The sequence below is a fragment of the Acipenser ruthenus genome, chromosome 6 (genome assembly GCF_902713425.1).
Source record: "Acipenser ruthenus chromosome 6, fAciRut3.2 maternal haplotype, whole genome shotgun sequence".
In the NCBI taxonomy this organism is placed as follows: domain Eukaryota; kingdom Metazoa; phylum Chordata; class Actinopteri; order Acipenseriformes; family Acipenseridae; genus Acipenser; species Acipenser ruthenus.
In genome coordinates, this window is record NC_081194.1 from 7646774 (window position 1) to 7667753 (window position 20980).

The 20980-nt window shown below is 38.1% G+C and overlaps 1 protein-coding gene across 10 annotated transcripts in view; it reads left to right on the top strand.

Moving 5' to 3' along the window:
- The window catches only part of LOC117411422 (baculoviral IAP repeat-containing protein 6-like), a 129406-nt gene that overhangs the window by 76311 nt on the left and 32115 nt on the right, over positions 1-20980 (top strand). For all 10 annotated transcript variants that reach the window (XM_059024884.1, XM_059024879.1, XM_059024882.1 and 7 more), the window contains exon 67: positions 20642-20855. In XM_059024884.1, the coding sequence (XP_058880867.1) occupies positions 20642-20855 (214 nt within the window). The remainder of the gene's footprint in view (positions 1-20641; positions 20856-20980) is intronic.

The window sequence follows — 20980 nt, forward strand, 5'->3', positions numbered from 1 at the left end:
GAGAGAGAGAGAGAGATGACTATTACATTTTACATACATATACATACACACTGTACATAAGGAGATTAGATTTACATTTGAATTGCAGTTTGTAGGTGCTTGACACATTAAATTGCTGTTTGGTATCACCAGATAGCAAAATCATGTTGATTTTAAATGTGCCTGTCTGTTTTTCATGTTTTGCAGTGCTGTATTTAAAATTGTCTTGAATACACTAGTATCTGACTGGGACGAGGAACAGACTCTGTGATCAAGTGTACAAACTGTAGTCTGTTTTGAGAGAGCTAGAAACAGTGTCTCCTGAAACCATAAGCACAAATTGGTTGTAATGGAAAGTGTGAAGTGATCTAAGAAGGAGCAGATGTGCAGCATTTTTAATAACAGGCTAGAGATGGCTGTGTAGGATATTGCGCCTAAAACCCATTAGAATGGGAGTGGGACACACAATGGAGAAAACAGCTAGATAAGGGATCTGTGGTATAGCTTGCAGGGTGACTGACAGGGCTCATATTCAGTCAGTGTGCTTTCTTAACACAGGGATAAAAATGGCATTGTTACAAAGTCGACTGACTGCCGGATTTGACTTGAAGGGAATATATAAAATAAGTCAATTATATTCCCATCTTTTATTTATTTATGTTTAAAAATAATTAGAGATAGCAGCTATGGCAGCTTAGATATTCATTCAAATGTAAATGATGCAGTGACAGGAAAAACGATTATGAAAACTGCTAAAGCTTTCCTACACTCTAAAGGGGTGCAGTTATGGTCAAGAACCCCATTGCTATTCAACCATATTCAATCTCAAAAATTAAATGTAAAAGAAAAAAAAATTGCAGTACCAAAACTAGTTTTAATTGTTTGGCAAACAGGTATCCTGAAACTTTTTCTAAGAGTTTTCAATCAGGCGTTTGTGATCTAAAGTATTCCTGATGCAGAGCACGGAATGAATTGTTTACATAATGGAAGCGGTCCTTTTCTTCCCAGCAAGTGATTCTCATCACCGTGAAAATTTAGATTCCAGCAATGTGCATGAAAGGCAATTTATGTCTCTTGTATGAAGGAATGTGATCCCCTTTTTAAGTGATTTCTCTTTTGGTGAATTACAAGCCTTTTTGAGAGAGATTTTCTCTGCTTCAAGAACGCAGTGTCCTTTTTCTCACCAGAGTAATTGTTTAAAGTGGTATTGTCATCATTATTAGTCAGTGTTATTTGCAAATACAAAGGTAACAGGTCAAGCCCCTTTGAATGACTGGCAAGCTCCTTCACACAATAGGTACATTAGGTGAAAAGTCTTTGTGGCTCATGGATGAGAAATCCATATACTTCTGTGAAAGAGGCTGTCGGTGATCTTTTAAAAACACTACAGTTAAGGGGACCACAAATTTTAAGTGAACATAAATATTTTGATATATTGTCTTTGAGTTGGGGCAGGAGCGCTCTTGGAATAACCATAGGTAGGTTAATGACCTCTGTGTGTGCATGATGAAATAAATACAATATATGATTTACAGTCCTTAAAATAATACGCTGGTCTCCTTTCTTAATCACTGCAAAATTCAATCTGCGTAGAAGGCAGATTCCGAAAGTATCAATGTCACTATTTAGCATACTTACCGTAACACTTAAATGGTAACGTATTCAGTAAATGTTTTCTAGTAGACATTGAAAGATGTCTGTGTTGCAGATGCTGGTAATTAATACTGTATATGCTGGTTAAAAAAAAAAAATCAAAATGTCCTTTTTTGTTAACAAAATAACAAACTGTGTGTGTATCCAAGATAAAAGGGTTACCTAATACCTAATGATAAACTTGAAGCATATAAAATACACATTTTTGTGTTTTTGATGTTTTTATTATGTTGACAGAATGTTCATTAGTATCACACTCATACTTGGCAGGTCTAGCCAACCCCAGGGATAAGCGTCTGTCTGGGTACAGTACATGTGGATATTCACAAACTGTGAATTCAGTGCTTCTACTTGTGTCTCTCTTACTGCTGGCTGCTGGCTGGGTCTTCTGTTTTTGTCCCATTAGTTCCACAATTGAGAAGCATATTTAATTTTATAGTTCATGTGTTATATTTGTTTTAGTTTTTTTTTCTCAAGGCTGTATCAATTTCTGCATTAATCTTGAAAATATGAAATGGAACATGGAGTAGTCCTCATTAGTCACTGCTGTCTTTGCGATCCTTTTGGGATGCATTACAACACTGTTACATGTTCAATCATTCCTATAGTTAAGCCATTAGACAGTAATGCTTTTGAAAGGCAATTCTTTTTAATGTCACTCTGAAGCGCATTTATTTTAATTGAAATCTTCATTTAGATGTAAAAACCGAAGCTGAACAGCCTTTAAGAAAAAACCTTATGAGGCAACAGTAAAAACAGAAATTAGTCATAGTGCTGTGTACAGAAACTATCACTGTAGAACCATTAATCAAATATTTCTGAATGGCACCTAATCCTACACAGCTGTGGATTTAATTTACTGTGTTTTTACATCAAATCCTTTTAAAATCATTCCTTTGTCTTCTACCATTGTGCAAACATGCAGGATGCTGGTAACACCCAGGTTTCCACTGTCTTTATTTTCTGTACAATCTGCTTGCAGATCAGGATAGTTCTTTTTAAATGGCCCAATAACAGAGCTTTGAAACCTTTCATCATCCGTTAATTCTGTAAGCGTGTCTATATAGCCAAACCCAATTAACAGTTTTATTAGGCTTTTACAATAGGATTTCATAGGTGATGAATACATTTTACAGCCCGTTTGACTTTAAGCAGGTGGCTATGCTACAGATTAGATGACAATATGTCCACTGTAATGTCAGTTGGATGTTTGTTTCCCATTGCACAGTATATTTAGTCTAAATTTAACATAGTTTTGATTTTAGGCTGGGTCTTCAACATTCATCCTACTGTATCATGGGCTGTTTGTCTCAAGAACATTCTTATATGCACAACTGGGTTTGAACAAAATATTGTAGTTCTTGTATTAAATTATGCTTTATGGTTAAGCTATAACATATCTTAATACCTTATTAAATAATTTGCATCATGATTGACATTCATTGTATTATGCAAACAATTAGATTAAGAGTAATGAAGATTAGAATCCACAAGATATTTGAACTACATTTTGTTGGAACCACCGTTTTGGGATGCCTCTGAATTACCTACTAGTCGTCTGTCTTGGTGGAATGCCCCCATTAACCCTTTGCAGAGTGTTATTGAATTTTCACACCAGTCATCTGTGAGGATTTCTACAGGTCCTGCCTTTCTCTGTTTTTTAAAGGGTTTTTACATGTTTTATTATGAAAATAAACAAACCTACTCCAACTGGTCATTGTACAAAGTTTTTGGCTTACCAGGCTCTCTACATTTGTACAAATTGTATACAAACACAAGGTTATCCTTGACGTAGGCTAAATAGCCATGCTGAATCAATGGCTATTTGATTACAGATTTAAATGTAAATGGCATAAGGAGTTGCAGAGCAGTCAGCAGCAGTGGTTGCACATGTTAATACAGTCCTGGAGAACCACATTGGCACACCTTTAAATATGCATATTTCTCTCATTCAGGGTTTGATATAAAAAATATACACGCAGGCTTTTTATTTATTAAAAAAAAAAAGAGGTTTATATTGATCGAAAATAGGCAACTCTGTTTTTGTAGTTTTCACATCTTTTTGACTTTCTCTACTCTCCAAACATTTTAAATGAAATAATTGCATTTATTTATTCATTTTTTGTAAATTTTTTCATAGGTGATTCTAATGCGGAAAATGCAAACTCTGCAGCTGGCCCTACCCCAGAAAGCTTACCATAAAATGTAAGGCTTTAGTTTCTCGTTCTGACTTAACCTGTGCTTAAGACAGGAAAGTCGTACTTGCCAAAAGCCATCTTGTAGTTTACATAATCGACCAGCAGCATGTCAAAAGTATGGTATTCATGGAAATACTATATATATCTAGATATTTAAATACAAGTCCTCATTCTGACTTGTAATTGGACAGAACATTTCACACTCAATTCAAATCATGTTGTTTTTCATTGTTTTCCCTGCGGTCTCATATAGTTTGCATGTCCATGTGTATCCACATTGATAACCCCCCAAAAAAACTTTCTGCCCCAAGATCTTTACTTACTAGCATTTACAAAAGTCTCATCCCCTTAAAGGGTGGCATCTTGGTGTATACAGATACCTTCAGTTTTCAGCTGATCCCTTAGCAGTCATTTGAACATCGTATTTCTGCAGCTTATAGCCTGGTCCCAAGCAGTGGCAAGTAGAATATTTCCTCAGAGTTTGAATAGCAGAAAGCAATGTAATTGTCTAATCTGGTCCTTTTGTTCGTATTCCCATGGTACTTACAGCAGCTTCCCTGTCGAGCCAGTGAATGGTCTGGATAACAAGTAGACACTCCCTTTTGTTGAGAAGCTGTTTGTTCTGGTGAAGGCAACACTGCTAACCCCTTTGTGCCTGGGCTGGCTGGTCGCCTTGGCAGCTCTTCATAGAGTGGTGTAGATATACACAAACACAATTACAAAGAGGTTCAGAATTGTCCCAGCAATCCCCAGCATAGCCAGTATTGATTCCTCTTTTTCTTCTTTCTCCTCGAGTTGTTTTACATCTTCTATGGTTATGATAGTAGTGCCCATTTTGTTGCAAATAACCAGGTAGTTATCTATCAAGTAAAAAAAAAAAAAAAAAAAAAGCATGTTGCTTTTTAAAACAATATTGCTTTAATTGCAGGTAAATATTGAAGCAAGTGAATGGAAGTCTGTATATACACAATCATTTGCCCACATCCAGCAAATAAGACCGCTTTGTAGAGTACTGCATTAGTCCATCTTTATTAGCTAGATCAGCTGAATATGAACAATAAGGTTTTCATTTTCAACTCAAGGTGCTTGGTTGTTCTATTTCCTCTGGAAAGAAGCTTGCTCTCTGTGTGTTACACAATTAAGTGGTTTGCAATTTCAGTAAATGAAATATATCAACAGATTTGTGAAAAGTCAATTTTATTTAATTATTTTGAGCTCACGTATTTTTTTGGTGGGGGGGCATATTTTGTAAATTTCTATGCTATAAATGTTTTGCGCATGCAGCATATTTAAATGCACAAAAGACTTTAACTTGACCATGTTTAAATTATAAATGTGATCGAATAAATTTGCTTCAGCTTGAGATTTCTGTCCACTTAATAGCTACGTGACTATAAACAGTACATGTATTGTTCTAGACATCAAGCTAAAAACAGGTTTTATTTTATTGTATTCCTTTTTTAAACAATTAGGCAGAAACACAAAACATGCGTCTTAAATAAACTATTGAAATGTTGTGCTATATTGAAAAAGGGAAAGAGGTGCTTACCCTACATCGCATCAGGAATAAAATGACATCAAGCATGCTTCTGAGTCCCCGAATAAGGATGTGTAGCAGCTTTGAATCTTCATGGAGAGAGCTGCCGTTCCATAATGGGGAGGGAGGTAAAAACACAATAGCTCAGCCGTCCCAGAGAAAAGAAAAATGGTTTATGAAGGTTCAAAACACAAGTCTAGACATCAATAATCCTTTGAGGCTAAACGATGTGAAAAAGATGACCTCTTCCAATATTGATTCTTTAGTACAATTCTTCTCCCTCTTTAAGCGTGAGCTTTTTCACCTTCAATAGATATCTGTTTCCATTCACTGCTGGTAGAAAGCATCACCCCCTTGTCTTCTCTTCGGCCATCTGAGCAGCTTCGAGAAAGCAGCTGTCTCCGGACCCAGCCCCTCTCCGAGGTGTACAATTAGCAGCCTTTTGAAGAGTTAGCTTTCAGTTGAACCCTGTGACCAACATGCATCTTTGCAGCACTCAGCAGCTTGTTCCGGGTTGCGTGCTGTGCCTCCGAGCAGAGTATATTGGGGCGGGGGAGAAAGTAATTTATTTACACAGCGTAACAAGTTTTATTAGCCAGAGAGTGCTACCCAGTGTGCTGCACCTGCATGTAATAATTCTGTAGCATAACTTAGCAGTTAGTTCCATCTGTGCGGCGGAATGACAGTGGCTTTACTGGCGTTGCTGTAGCTAGCTGTGGCATTGATTAACTATGCTTTTGGCACTGACTGAATAAGAAATCTGCCACAAGCTTCTCCTTTGCAGACACTGGGAGTGGCATAAGAATGCACATAGCTTTCTGGATTCGCTGTCAGGTTAGGTGTATTTTCAACCTGTGGGGAGAAGGCGGCCGGGAGGCGGTTTACCATTGAGAGAAGGCAAGAGTGAGAGAGCTGAACTTCGGGGTTCTTCCCTGTGTGGATCCTGTCTGAAGTGACGTTAAAGCATTCAGGCTGAAGAAGCAATTCTGCCTTTTGTTGTTCTTTGCATTGCCTGGCAAACTAATCTTTTTTGAAGGCTTTCTAGATTAATACACTGTACTTGTTATCCACAGCAAGCTAAATAATGAAACCGAAGTGACATTTCTACCAGGAGTAGATGTTTCGTCTATAGTACTGTACCTTTTTTTTATTTAAAATGGTGTGCCCTTGGCTGTTTATTTTCTTTCTCTCTCTGTGTCTGATACTAAAACTCACAAAGACAACCTTAAATACTTGCAGGGGGATGTTAAACAGTGTTTTATTTTAATGCCCAGTGGAGTGTGACTGCTCATTAGCAAGTTAGTATATTTAAATGGTATTCGGTGTCTGTGTATAGTGGTCTAATCCCATTACTTTTCATTGCCCTGAGCCATGCTCAATCTCTGAATTCTGTTTTTTTGTTTACATTTTTTCACTTAGTCAGATTACTTTCTTTTTCCATCTGTTTTGACAAACTGGAATCATGCCAAAATACAACCTGCGTTTACATAAAAAAAATAATAATATTAAACAGCAGTTTAAGAAACCAAGTGGTACTGTAGCATTTATGATGGGATACACATAACTACAAGTGTTACATTTTTAACTAAAAAATAAGAATACACATATAGAATAAAGGATTAAAAAAATCTGATATGGTATTACTGAAGACAGTTAAGACAGATGGTTAATGCATTTGATATCCTGAGGGAATAGGAAACAAGAAGCTGACACTGTATGTATGAGCCAGTGTTGCATTTTATTACTAGTACCCGATTCCAGATACTACATGAAAACGTTCATAGTAATGCGAAGATAGTCCAGTACTTGGGGAAATCGAGGTTGTGTTGGGTTTCAGACAGCTATAGGATCTGGCATTTTGAATGTGATGATTAATTTAGTCAAAGAAAATTATAGGCTCACAACAATTATTTTAATAATAATTGTCAGCAGTAAGAAACCAGGCAATTTTACAGACAGTGTTCCGTGTGTTAAAAGAATTACTGGTGAAATACAGGTACAGTACCATTTCTATATTTTCTATGCTGGGATTCTTGCCTGCCCTTCAAAAGCAGGCAAACCACAGCGGAGTCTTTTTACCTCCCCCCAAATACTAATACTTTGCTTTCTTTGACATAGTCTACAACATTGAAGTAAGGCATTGTACGTCCTTGTCCTCCAATAACATAAATACAATAAAAAAATAAAATAAAACCTAGGGTGTGTATATATATATATATATATATATATATATATATATATATATATATATATATATATAGGTTATTGTAAAAAATAGTCAATTTTCAGTTTATCAGTTACTTTTCTTATGATTTGAGTGTCCTGTTGGATCCTGATTCTCCTTGGATATAGAGTTGTTTTTTTTAAATTTTCTGTTCTTTCTCTCTCTCTCTCATTATTTTGGGGTTAAGGGTATGAAGCTACAGTGCTGGTATTCTGAAAGGATTTAAAAAAAAAAAAAAAAAAAAAAAAAAACCCCTACAAAATGCAGACATCCAGCACAGTTATTTTTAGTTTACTCCAGTTTTACTGAAGTGCAACGTATTGAGCCTTTTTAGTACAGGGAACAATCTCTGCACACCAATAAAAGTTTTTGCAGGCTTGTGTGAAAGGGATTTATTACACTATGTAACACAATTTTTGTTCCTGGGTAGTAAGTGTTATTTCCTAATTGCTTATGCCTCAAAAGTATAGAAAATGGCTATTATTCCCCACAAACTTTGCTTTTGTGACCAGGACAGTGATATTTTGAAATTTACCTATTTCCAATGAGAAAACGGGCGAATTTGTGTCTCTTCGTTCACAAAGTCAGAAAAAAACAACATATGAATCCAAATTAACATGTATTTATACTAAAGTAATACAAAAATGACTACAAAAGATTTAGAAGTGAGTAGTTTTTCGAGATTTACGATTATACTGTAAATCACTTTCACGAATCAGCCCCCAAATGTAGTCTCCCATCATGTTCTCGTTATACTGTCCATGGTAGCGGCGTTCAAAGTCCAGTATATCCTGGTGGAAGCGCTCGCCTTGCTCCTCCGAATACGCTCCCATGTTCTCCTTGAATTTATCAAGATGAGCATCAAGGATATGGACTTTGAGGGACATCCTACAGCCCATTGTGTCGTAGTTCTTCACCAGAGTCTCAACCAGCTCCACATAGTTTTCGGCCTTGTGATTGCCCAGGAAGCCCCGAACCACTGCGACAAAGCTGTTCCAAGCCGCTTTCTCCTTACTAGTGAGCTTCTTGGGGAATTCATTGCACTCCCGGATCTTCTTTATCTGTGGTCCGATGAAGACACCGGCTTTGACCTTTGCCTCAGACAGCTTAGGGAAGAAGTCTTGAAGGTACTTGAAGGCTGCCGACTCCTTATCTAGAGCTCTGACAAATTGTTTCATAAGGCCCAATTTGATGTGCAGTGGTGGCATCAGCACCTTCCGGGGGTCCACCAGTGGCTCCCACTTGACGTTGTTCCTCCCCACAGAGAACTCGGTCCGCTGTGGCCAGTCCCGCCTGTGGTAGTGCGCCTTAGTGTCCCTGCTGTCCCAAAGGCAAAGATAGCAGGGAAACTTGGTAAAACCGCCTTGGAGACCCAACAGGAATGCCACCATTTTGAAGTCTCCTATGACCTTGATGCCATCTCAGAAAAATGCAGATATGTATCCACTTAGGCAGCTGGAACTAAACTGAACTGGTGGGCTTAAGGCCCCTGTATTTATACTACTATTTATATTACTGGAAAGTTCTAGAAGTTACTCCAAGTTTACTCAGCACTGAATCTATCTGGAATGTTCTGGAAAATAGGTAAATTTCAAAATATCACTGTCCTGGTCACAAAAGCAAAGTTTGTGGGGAATAATAGCCATTTTCTATACTTATGAGGCATAAGCAATTAGGAAATAACACTTACTACCCAGGAACCAAAAAAAAATAAAATAATTGTTACACAGTGTTATTATTATTATTATTATTATTATTATTATTATTATTATTATTATTATTACAGACTCCTTTGAAATGATACAGCTTATACAAATAATTTAATACCTTTTGAGATACATTGTATGTACAAAGGGAAGACTTCATAATTGGATGCAAAAAAGAAAAAAACCCACAGCAAGTCCTTGGTGCAGCAAGCTACTGTATGAGCATGTCATCAGCTAATTAAAATGAATCAAGTACAGGAACTTGCAGAATGGCTGATTAGAATTCCTGATGTTTTGTTGCTCCCTCTGAGCACTTTTAGGATTTATTTAGTAGTCTCGATAGATCAGAGAGCCTTTATTTTAATATTATTCACAGCATGAATTAAAATATCATTGCACCATAAAAATGTAATGGCATGATATTGGCATTTTGGAAATGGCCTGTGGAAAATAGGGTAAGGGTAATTAAGATTACTTTTTTACGTGTGTGTTCTCTGTAAATGGCCCTTCACAAATTGTTCAGAATTGGGATTTCATCATTAAAAGGTGGCAAAGTTCATTACTACTTCTTCAATTCAGTGTTCGAAAATGATATTGCCCGACAAGGCAACCGCAGGACAAATAATAAATACATTTAACCACTTCAACTCCAGGTGTAAAAATGAAACCCCTTCCCAGGTACCAGATTTTGAAAATAATAATATTTTCAAACCTGTAATTGCTATGATAAATAAAACACAAATAAATGACTTAAACTGTGTTTTTCATTAACCCTTTATGCTGCTGTGTACTACATACCCATATTCAATATAGAGAGAAAAACTTTTTTTTTTTTACCAATGAAAACAAAAACGCTGCTAATAATAATCAAGAAACAGTAATTATCAAATAAAAATCAAATAATTTCAAAACGTATGCCAGTACACAGCTACTTTGCACAGGTATTGTGATGGATCTGCCTGCTGCATTGCCTGTACCCAGCGCTGTGTTTTGATAGTATTTCGTCACAGCACTGCAATTTCAAACCAAACAGCTTCCTGTTTGCAGCTGGCTTACCTGTAAAGTAGCTGCATGCTCTTCTGTTTGTACAGTTTGTATTGTTCTTGGCTCCACATCCTCTTCATCATAATCGCTGAGTGATAAGTTAGCATCACTGTCGCTGGTATCTTAAATCGTCCGAACCAACTTCACTCCCATTCTCATTATAGAAAGACCACGTACGTTGCCATGTTTAGCGTTCGCTAAAAACTATATAAACTATAACTAAACAAGTAAAAATAATAAATAAAAAAATAATAATTTAAAACACTATATATATATATATATATATATATATATATATATATATATATACACACAGACGTGCTCAAATTTGTTGGTACCCTTACAGCTCACTGAAATAATGCTTCATTCCTCCTGAAAAGTGATGAAATTAAAAGCTATTTTATCATGTATACTTGCATGCCTTTGGTATATCATAGAATAAAGCAAAGAAGCTGTGAAAAGCGATGAATTATTGCTTATTCTACAGAGATATTCTAAAATGGCCTGGACACATTTGTTGGTACCCCTTAGAAAAGATAATAAATAATTGGATTATAGTGATATTTCAAACTAATTAGTTTCTTTAATTAGTATCACACATGTCTCCAATCTTGTAATCAGTCATTCAGCCTATTTAAATGGAGAAAAGTAGTCACTGTGCTGTTTGGTATCAATGTGTGCACCACACTGAACATGGACCAGAGAAAGCAAAGGAGAGAGTTGTCTGGGGAGATCAGAAAGAAAATAATAGTCAAGCATGGTAAAGGTAAAGGCTACAAGACCATCTCCAAGCAGCTTGATGTTCCTGTGACAACAGTTGCAAATATTATTAAGAAGTTTAAGGTCCATGGAACTGTAGCCAACGTCCCTGGGTGCGGCCGCAAGAGGAAAATCGACCCCAGATTGAACAGAAGGATAGTGCGAATGGTAGAAAAAGAACCAAGGATAACTGCCAAAGAGATACACGCTGAACTCCAAGGTGAAGGTACGTCAGTTTCTGATCGCACCATCCGTCGCTTTTTGAGCGAAAGTGGGCTCCATGGAAGAAGACCCAGGAGGACTCCGCTTTTGACAGAAAAACATAAAAAAGCCAGACAATATGCTAAAATGCATATTGACAAGCCACAATCCTTCTGGGAGAATGTTCTTTGGACAGATGAGTCAAAACTGGAGTTTTTTGGCAAGTCACATCAGCTCTATGTTCACAGACGAAAAAATTAAGCTTTCAAAGAAAAGAACACCATACCTACAGTGAAACATGGAGGAGGCTCGGTTATGTTTTGGGGCTGCTTTGCTGCGCCTGGCACAGGGTGCCTTGAATCTGTGCAGGGCACAATGAAATCTCAAGACTATCAAGGCATTCTGGAGCGAAACGTACTGCCCAGTGTCAGAAAGCTCTGTCTCAGTTGCAGGTCATGGGTCCTCCAACAGGATAATGACCCAAAACACACAGCTAAAAGCACCCAAGAATGGATAAGAACAAAACATTGGACTATTCTGAAGTGGCCTTCTATGAGTCCTGATCTGAATCCTATCGAACATCTATGGAAAGAGCTGAAACTTGCAGTCTGGAGAAGGCACCCATCAAACCTGAGACAGCTGGAGCAGTTTGCTCAGGAAGAGTGGGACAAACTACCTGTTAACAGGTGCAGAAGTCTCATTGAGAGCTACAGAAAACGTTTGATTGCAGTGATTGCCTCTAAAGGTTGTGCAACAAAATATTAGGTTAGTGGTCCAATCATTTTTGTCCATGCCATTTTCATTTGTTTTCTTATTTACAATATTATGTTGAATAAAAAATCAAAAGCAAAGTCTGATTTCTATTAAATATGGAATAAACAATGGTGGATGCCAATTACTTTTGTCAGTTTTTCAAGTTATTTCAGAGAAAATTGTGCATTCTTCGTTTTTTGTGGAGGGGTACCAACAAATTTGAGCATGTCTGTATATACACATACATACATACATACATACATACATACATACATACACACACGTAAAAGCTGAATGGCTTCCTGCAATATATCTCAGCCTTCTAAATGCCCACAGCTACAGACTGGAACTGCTACATGACACGCAATTGGATAAAAATGTCACCTGACCCTCTCCCAACTTTCATTGCACATTCCACAGTACTAGCACTGCTTTAGAGAAGAAACCTGAAACGCTAGACTGAGAAACCGATCATAGAATAGAATGGGAAACTTGACGTACGCAGGTACGGCATGGTACTGTAAGTGGGTTTTCATTTGACGTGCGTGCATACGTCATGGTGTTGAAGTGGTTAAAAAGAAAACATTTTATTAGATTTTTAACTAGAGGTACCGTGAATATGACTCTGCATGCCCAGGGCTTCTGGGGCTGCGCTCCAGCAAGCCCTGGCACAAATTAAGCACTGGATGTATGCTTATTTGAGACTAGACACACTTGACAATACAGCAGGACATGCAGTCCAGAAGTCCTCTATCGGTGTGGAATCACCAGCAGCAGAAAGTGTTTTTGTGTTGGGCATGTAAAATTTAGAGCTACATGCCCAACCGTGCATGTTAATATTTGGGGAATTTTCTGCCCCTGCAATTATAATACATGCTTCTCCTCTGGCTAGGTTTTGAGAAAGTATCACGCTTCTAATTTGAGTGTTTCAGCTCCCCGGCTGTGATGCTTGAAGGTTTGCCAATGCATCATTAAGACATTTTTAATAAATCAAAATGAAATTGCGTAATCAAGCAATTATGGATGCTGTACATTTGTTGGCATCTTTGATAATTTGAGCTTATCTAAATATATAAACTGAAAAATGGCCCAGTGTGAGCTATGGGGTTTATCTCAGAAGTGATAACTCATTAATGGCAAACCTGTCAATCATCTGAGCTTATCAGACTTGCGATGTCTGGTACTATAAATTATGCCTGATATTGTTGTGACTGATATATTCATTGCAGTTAGCTTTTGTATTGCCCTTAAAAAACAAGAGCAAAGCACTTGTAATATAATAGTTATATCTAGAGGACACTAGTGGGTAGAATCAGAGACAGGGTAGAGAATGTATAGTAGGGAGACTGACTCCTTGTACACTTGATTTTAATATGCAAGTATAGCCTACGCCTTTTATAGAAGCATACACCTAGCTAGAAATGTGGCAGAAAAGTTATGAATATATGTTACGGTAGAATAAATAAAAATGGCCTAAAGGACATAAAATACCTGGTTCAAAATTTGGATTTATCATTTAGACAAAGATTCAGACAACGAGACAGTCACTGTCTGCTGGCCCTTGGGAATTCCTTTTTCTCTGTTTTGGCTTTTTATTAGCTGAATGACAGCGCTTCCTTTTCGGAGTCTAGTGTCGATTACATTGGGGATTGATTTTTGCTGCGTCCCCAGAGTCCAGCAAATCCAGCTGATTAGAGGTCGTTCCCTTCATTATGGCTGACATTTGAGCATTTGTATTTTGTACTTCAGTGCAATGGAAAGCATATTTAAGAGCAAGAATAATTCAAGAGTAGGATGTGCAGATGTTGTGACAAGACTTCTTGCTGTAATATGATATTTTTTTTTTTTTTTTTTTTATTATTTGAGTGATGAAAATAAAGCATAGTCCACCAATCCTAGATTTGCATGTATATTACAGACCATCCTACTTTAACAAGCATTGCAAAAGTGGAACTTTTTCCACCCGGATTAGATCTGCTGCTCTGCAGTTATATGATCATAAAACTTGCTGTGGTTTCCCGGCCCTAAAGCGCTCTGATTTTAGATTAACCACCCATTCATTTTAGGGCACTTTCTGACAAAAATGTAGCAATCTGGGGGAAAGAAAAAGTTTGTGAAATATGTATAGGGTTGATTTGTTCAGATGTGTCAGGAATAGGTCTCCAGTGGTTCACTCAGCAAAAAGCACTGCCAGTTGAAGTACAGGGTGAGTCATGGGAGTTTAATGCAAGTTTGACTTTACGTAGACATTCTCATTTATTGTTGTTCCTGAATAAAACTGGCTTGTTTGTGCATTTACATGCATTTCTGTTTTGAAAACTGCCATTAGATCATTAATTAGTCTGTCTCTTAAACACACACACACACACACTAAAATAACATGACACCATCACAATTGGGTAAGCGGTTCATAGATGTATGTAATCATGTAAATGTGAGGGATGGACAGGCACAGACAGGTCACCTCCATCTGCCCCCACCAGACCCCCCTATATCCACAGCAGGGGATTGTTAGCAAATGACAAACTGCACAACTATTGACAAGAATCATGGCAAATTTAAATAAAGTGGAATGTATGTGGCATACACAATCCAGCCCTGATCAAATGGCAGAAATTATTCTTTAAGGCCATCGGCGAAGGTCACTTGGGGAGGGTAAAGGTTTCCTGTGCCTAAGAGTGCAGCACACACCTAACATAAATTGTCTCATAAGTTGGCCCAGACCTACCCGTCTTCACTCGATTTTGAGTTTTTTGATTTTTATTTATTTATTTATTTATTTATTTATTTATTTAAAAATGTAATAATCGCTAATTATTGTATTTTCTCCCAATTTGGCATATCCAATTATTTTTAGGCTCAGCTCACCGCTACCACCCCCGTGCTTACTCGGGAGTGGTGAAGATGAACACACGCTGTCCTCCGAAGTGTGTGCCGTCAGCCGACCGCTTTTTTTTTTCACACTGCAGACTCACCGTGCAGCCACCTCAGAGCTGCAGCGTCGGAGGACAGCGCAGCTCTGGGCAGGCAAGCCCACAGACTACAGGGGTCGGTGGTGCACGGTGAGCCGAGGACATCCTGGTCAACCTAAGCCCACCTGAACTACTTTATGAAACTAACTGGTTTTGTGTTTTTTTTTGTAAAACCTTTTCAGCACATCCTTTTAGCGTGAAGAATAAAAAAAATCTGCTTAAGGTTTTAGTGCTTATGTGCATATCAAGTTCACTTTTTAAATTAATCTCCCACATATGCATTACAAAATTAGGCTAAAATGCTTTTTCAAATGACTTTGTGGTGTTTGATTGCTGTCCTGGAACAGAGAATGTAGAAGTGACCTTTATTTCACTGTAGGTTGTTTGAGATTATAGAGCTGGAGTTGTTTACTGCTGTTGACAAATCGGACTACAGAGCTGTGATCACACCCCCTTCAGCCAGGCTTGCAATCTCTACAGCACTGTATTGCTATTGCCAATCCAACATAAATAGCATCCTGTCCATAAAATCCTGATAATGTTTTAATTTAGTAGGGAAAATTACTGTAAATTGTTAGGGCTTTACATAATTCAATTTATGAGGATAACAATAAAACCTTTTAGGAAATGGATGAAATATCTGCAGTTTCAGTTTAAAAATGTATTTCCCTGAATTTGTGACATTGTGGGAAAGGGCTGTTGGAATGAACTATATCAGATTACGTTACACAAGTCGAATGTTTAAAAATAAAATAAACAATTCTGCCAGAATTCTTATCCTTAGCGCCTTATTAGGTTGATTTTAAAGCAATAATTTATGGATTATAAAGAAATGTATAAAATATAGGAACATTGTATCTGAGTCGGCTCTGTAGTACCCAGTACGCTTGTGCCTGGTGTTTGCATGGAAAGGTTAGGGTTAGGGTTAGGGTGTTCTTTCAACAGGTTTTGTTTTAGGGATTTGTGAAGTCAGTTGGCACAAGTGTGATTTAAACATGTTGCTGTATCTTGTAGATTTCAGATTATATTTTGTAAATGTTTTTAAATTTCTTTATAATCATCGCATTTTATTAATTGTCGACATTATAAATAGGGCTTCTGTTTTTTCAGGTTTTATTAATTGTATTTTTCTGTGCTTATTTTTATTAGCTATTTTCGAGTTTCATGTAAATTGTTTTTCGGGGCTTTCGTTTTCGGTTACTTTTCAAAATGCTTGAGCATTTTTTTTTTTTGGTCAAAATATGTATAGTAGTAACTCGACAGTACTTTCTTTTCTTTGCTGTCATCCACAACGAAATCCCTACGGTCACGGGCACATTCTTCTGGGGTTTTTGTCTGTTTTAAATCCTCCGTATCTTAACTGTAATACAGCTTGAAATCCTGCTACCAAGCCTCCATCCTGATTTGTAATCTTGCGTTAAATCTCGCAAGCGGAGTCTCCAATAGAAATGTAGGAATGTGCTTTCCTTCAGTAGTTGGGGCGGGTTTAAAGAACGGAGAACGAATCAATGATAGATGCAAGTCAGTCAAAATCAGAAGCCCTAATTATAAAGCTTAAGGATGACATTAAACATTTCTCAGTAGGATGCACCCCCAGGACCAGGTGTTTTTTGCCTACAAAAATTCACTAAAAATCTATTTTTTACAGTAGCATCTTCGAAATGGTGTCCTTTTTTCAGAACACTGGGGAACATTATAAAGTACTTCAGAAACCATACAAACTTCACTTTCTTTTCCCAACTATATATATATATATATATATATATATATTATTAACATTTTTTGTTAAGTATTTATTATTTATGTATTCTTCTTAGAGATACATGTATAAAAACACTTTATTCTATGACCCGAGGGACAATGCTTCCTGAAAGTTTTGTTGAAAAATATTGATGTTTGGGCAAATTGAGACATTGTTTCACCTTTTGTCTATGTCGGGCTGCTGTAAACTGTCTCCGCCCTTTAGACACTAAATGCCCCTCTCGGTGACGTTCACATCCTGAGAGTTTTTGTATTTTTTTCTGTGTGATGTCACTCCCTCCCCTATCCACTGAAGTCTGTACTGCACAGTATGGGGTTTTTATTGTGTTTACATGATCACGGTCCTAGAAGCCCACTTCAGTATGATCGTGTAACAGAAGTCTATCAATTCTCTCTCTCTCTCTCTCTCTCTCTCTCTCTCTCTCTCTCTCTCTCTCCCTCCCTCCTCTCTCTCCCCTTCCCCCCCTCTCTCCCTCCCTCCCTCCCTCCCCTAAGATGTTTCACGTCTCACAAAGCAGCCGAGCATGCTGTGCCTCAAGCACCTGCAACAAGCTTCTGTTTCTTTTTTTTTTTCTGCTCTGGTTTTTATTGCCTTGGGAAACGGGGAACAAGATTGGATAGCAAAGGAACGCTGTCCAGCTGCTGAATTGATGGCTCATTTGTTGTCGCAGCCAACAGATTGATTCTCTTTTGAGCTGCACAGTACCTCCACTAGTCATTTCCCAACATCTGAGAGAAATGCAGTAGTTTCAGCAGTATAAAAATAGCAAACATTTAGTCTATTTCAAGCCGTAGAATAGTCAAAGCAAAGATTTTTGATTTTAAACAAACATAATCCAGTAAATCCATAAAATACAGCAAGCAGCATTGGTTTGTATAACCACTGTACTGAAGCAAATGGTTAAGGGGTTAATTGTCGTTGCCTTTTTCCAAGCTGTGTTAATTCTCGTACTATATTGCAGTCATGTACTCCTCAGTCTGTTTTGTAATAGGCTGATGTAACTATTCCTTACCATTCTCCCATAGTTTATAGCCTTGTTTGCTCTAGCCTGGTGCATGGCCTGAATGTATATTGGGAGGTTTTTGTCACCAGAAAATACTTTTTTCTCTGTGTAGTAAATCATGGGTAATTAAATAAATGCTAAATGGCCAGAGTGACCATGAAATTTGACATTGAGAGTGTCCGGCGCATCTCCTCCTTGCAAGCGATCTCCAAGACCTGCCTACATCAATCCAGATGCAACTCACATTGTGACATTAAAAGATCCAGCCGTCAGGGCCGGTACTAGATAGATTAGGAGCAGATGCGGGTAGAAATGGTGCAGCATCAATCATAAATGTTACTGTCATTTAGCAGTAATTGCTGAAATTTATTCTGCACTTTAGGAGTGGAAGGGCTGTCGTGGTTTCTTAAGGAGGGGCTTCCAGTGATTGGAATACAGATTACAGTGGGATGTCACTGTTGTACAGAGTTTCCCTGAATTCCAGTTTAAATGTAAAGCAGGGAAATTAAGCCATGGATCCACATTACTAGTAAAGCTGGATAATAAGCATTTCAAGCATATACAAACTAACTGTTCAATGGCTTCTTAAGTGGGAGGTGACAGTGGTCGAGTGAAGTATGGATTAGTTTGTTGGATTCAGCAGGGTGGATTCAACGCTAGTGCATGTAGGCTTATGTATATGGGTCCCCTTTCATCCATTGTGATCCCATAACATGCCACCAGAAATAAGCCTTTCTAGATACACTACAGGATTGGCAGCAACGTCTATAAATGTAAACAGCGTTTTATTTGCGTGCCACCAATGTCGGTGGGCAACTTCACAGATCTATGCTTCTGAATAAAGAAAATGTTGTTGCACATTAGCGACTGTCTTGCGTCAAGCAATGTAGCTCTTGTGAACCAGTTCAAATTAACCTGCTGAACTACTTAACTTCTCACCAGGATCATGGCTATTTTGCTTAAACTGCATACAGTAGCCATACAAAAATAAGGTCTGCAGTATAGCCGCATAGATATTTTAAATCCTTTGCCAGTGACCACTGCTGCATATTAATTTACCCAAGAATGGTTTTAAATGGAAGATAGTGAGGAAAGATCCTTATCTTTTTTTATTCATAGTTTTAACTGGTCAAAATGGGATAAACTGTTCGCCAGTTGAGATGTTTCCAAAGTGTACTGTGTTGTGTAAAGTGCAGATTGTGTAGTACCCTGAACTTTACAAAAGGAGGCTGTGTGGTCCCACTTCAGCCACTGACTTGTGTGACCCTGAGCAAGTCACTTAACCTCCTTGTGCTCCGTCTTTTGGGTGAGATGTAATTGTAAGTGACTCTGCAGCTGATGCATAGTTCACACACCCTAGTCTCTGTAAGTCGCCTTGGATAAAGGAGTCTGCTAAATAAACAAATAATAATAATAATAATAATAATAATAATAAGAGAAGGGGATTCTTCAGTTTGTCTTTAGTGTGCGTTACACAGCAGGCATCTGCAGCAAAGCATACTGTGAGAATTGCACGGCTTGCAAATGCGAGAAGGGTCAGTGTAAAGGTTGTCTGTGCACACCCCACAGGGACACTGAACCTGCTATCGGATTGCCTTTGTGGTGTGGGAGATTTTAACGAGGAAAAATCAAGTAAAGCAGAATGCAAGCTACATAATTATGGCAATATATTCAGCAAGGAGCCCTCTCCAGGGTATTTAAAACGTCATAGGATGGGACGGTTGGTTTTCAGTCATCAAAGCAAAAGCAGCTGATGTTGACTTCAATCAGGCATAAGCATTCATATATTTTTTGTTGTTCATTCTGATATACACAGTATGAATATGCTGTAATTGCAGTAATTCGATATACAAGGTGAGAAGCAATGTGTACGGAAGTATTCACAAGAATAAAAACTCTATATGCAAAGATGTTTTTCCAGCCTTGTTCACGGTTTTTGCAGTTGTCGAACCAGGGCCCCCCCAAGCTGTAAACTTGTCTTTCAAAGCTGCCAGCTGCTTCCAAATGTGTCGCAATGTGTATAATATGCAAATAGGGGCATAGGAAATCGCAAATTAAAATGTCGTTCAAGGCCAGTAATCCTATTTCCATGTTCCAATTAATTTGCTTTCGAGTTCCCACATGGAAGAGATTTGAGAGAGAACAAAGGTGTCCCCTTTATTTTTTAAAATATGGAATATATATATATATATATATATATATATATATATATATATATATACAGTGCCTTGCAAAAGTATTCAGACCCCTGACCAATTCTCTCATATTACTGAATTACAAATGGTACATTGAAATTTCATTCTGTTTGATATTTTATTTTAAAACACTGAAACTCAAAATCAATTATTGTAAGGTGACATTGGTTTTATGTTGGGAAATATTTTTAAGAAAAATAAAAAACTGAAATTTCTTCGATCAGCAATACATTTTCCTCTCTCTGATTGATCTGTCCAAATCATTGCTGACATTGACGAAGGGAGACGAATTGTCATTGTTTAGAGCTGTCGCATGTCCCAGAGCTGTGAGTTTGTGTGTGGAGGAGTCTGGGAATGCAGGGATTTACTACTACTGTAGTCTGTATGGGTGTGCACAGTACCGGGTCGGATGTGCCAGTGGAGAACCACCTGTACCGTACCGAGCCCTCACGGGTCGGATGTGCCAGTGGAGAATCACCCGTACAGTACCGAGCCCTCACGGGTCGGATGTGCCAGTGAAGGGGTATTGGAGAGTGACCATTAAGAGAGCATATAAAAAATAAAATAAAGTTGGTGCAATTGAAGATATATTAATTTAAGTGGTTCTTAACCTAGTGTGGAGATTGTAACTAAGCGTTTTTATTGGCCCGGGCAGTGCTGGACATGGCGAGGCATGTTCCCCTGTACAGAGCCCTCCTGGAGCTGCTGCGTGCGATCTCGTCCTGCACCTCACTGGTCCCGCTCCTGCTGCCGCTGTCTGGAGACGATGAAGAGGAGGAGGAGGAGGAGCGCTTGGAGTGCCAGACCTCTGTGGGCACTCTGCTTGCAAAGATGAAGATCTGCGTCGACACCTACACCAACAGACTGAGGTATGTACTCTACTTTACCTATAGAGCCCAGAGGATTGAAGCTTGACAGCCTATTTAGGAACTTTGATTCTGTCCTCTGTAATTACAGTAGATTCCTTTAAGTTAGCTTTAATGGGCTTCATAGC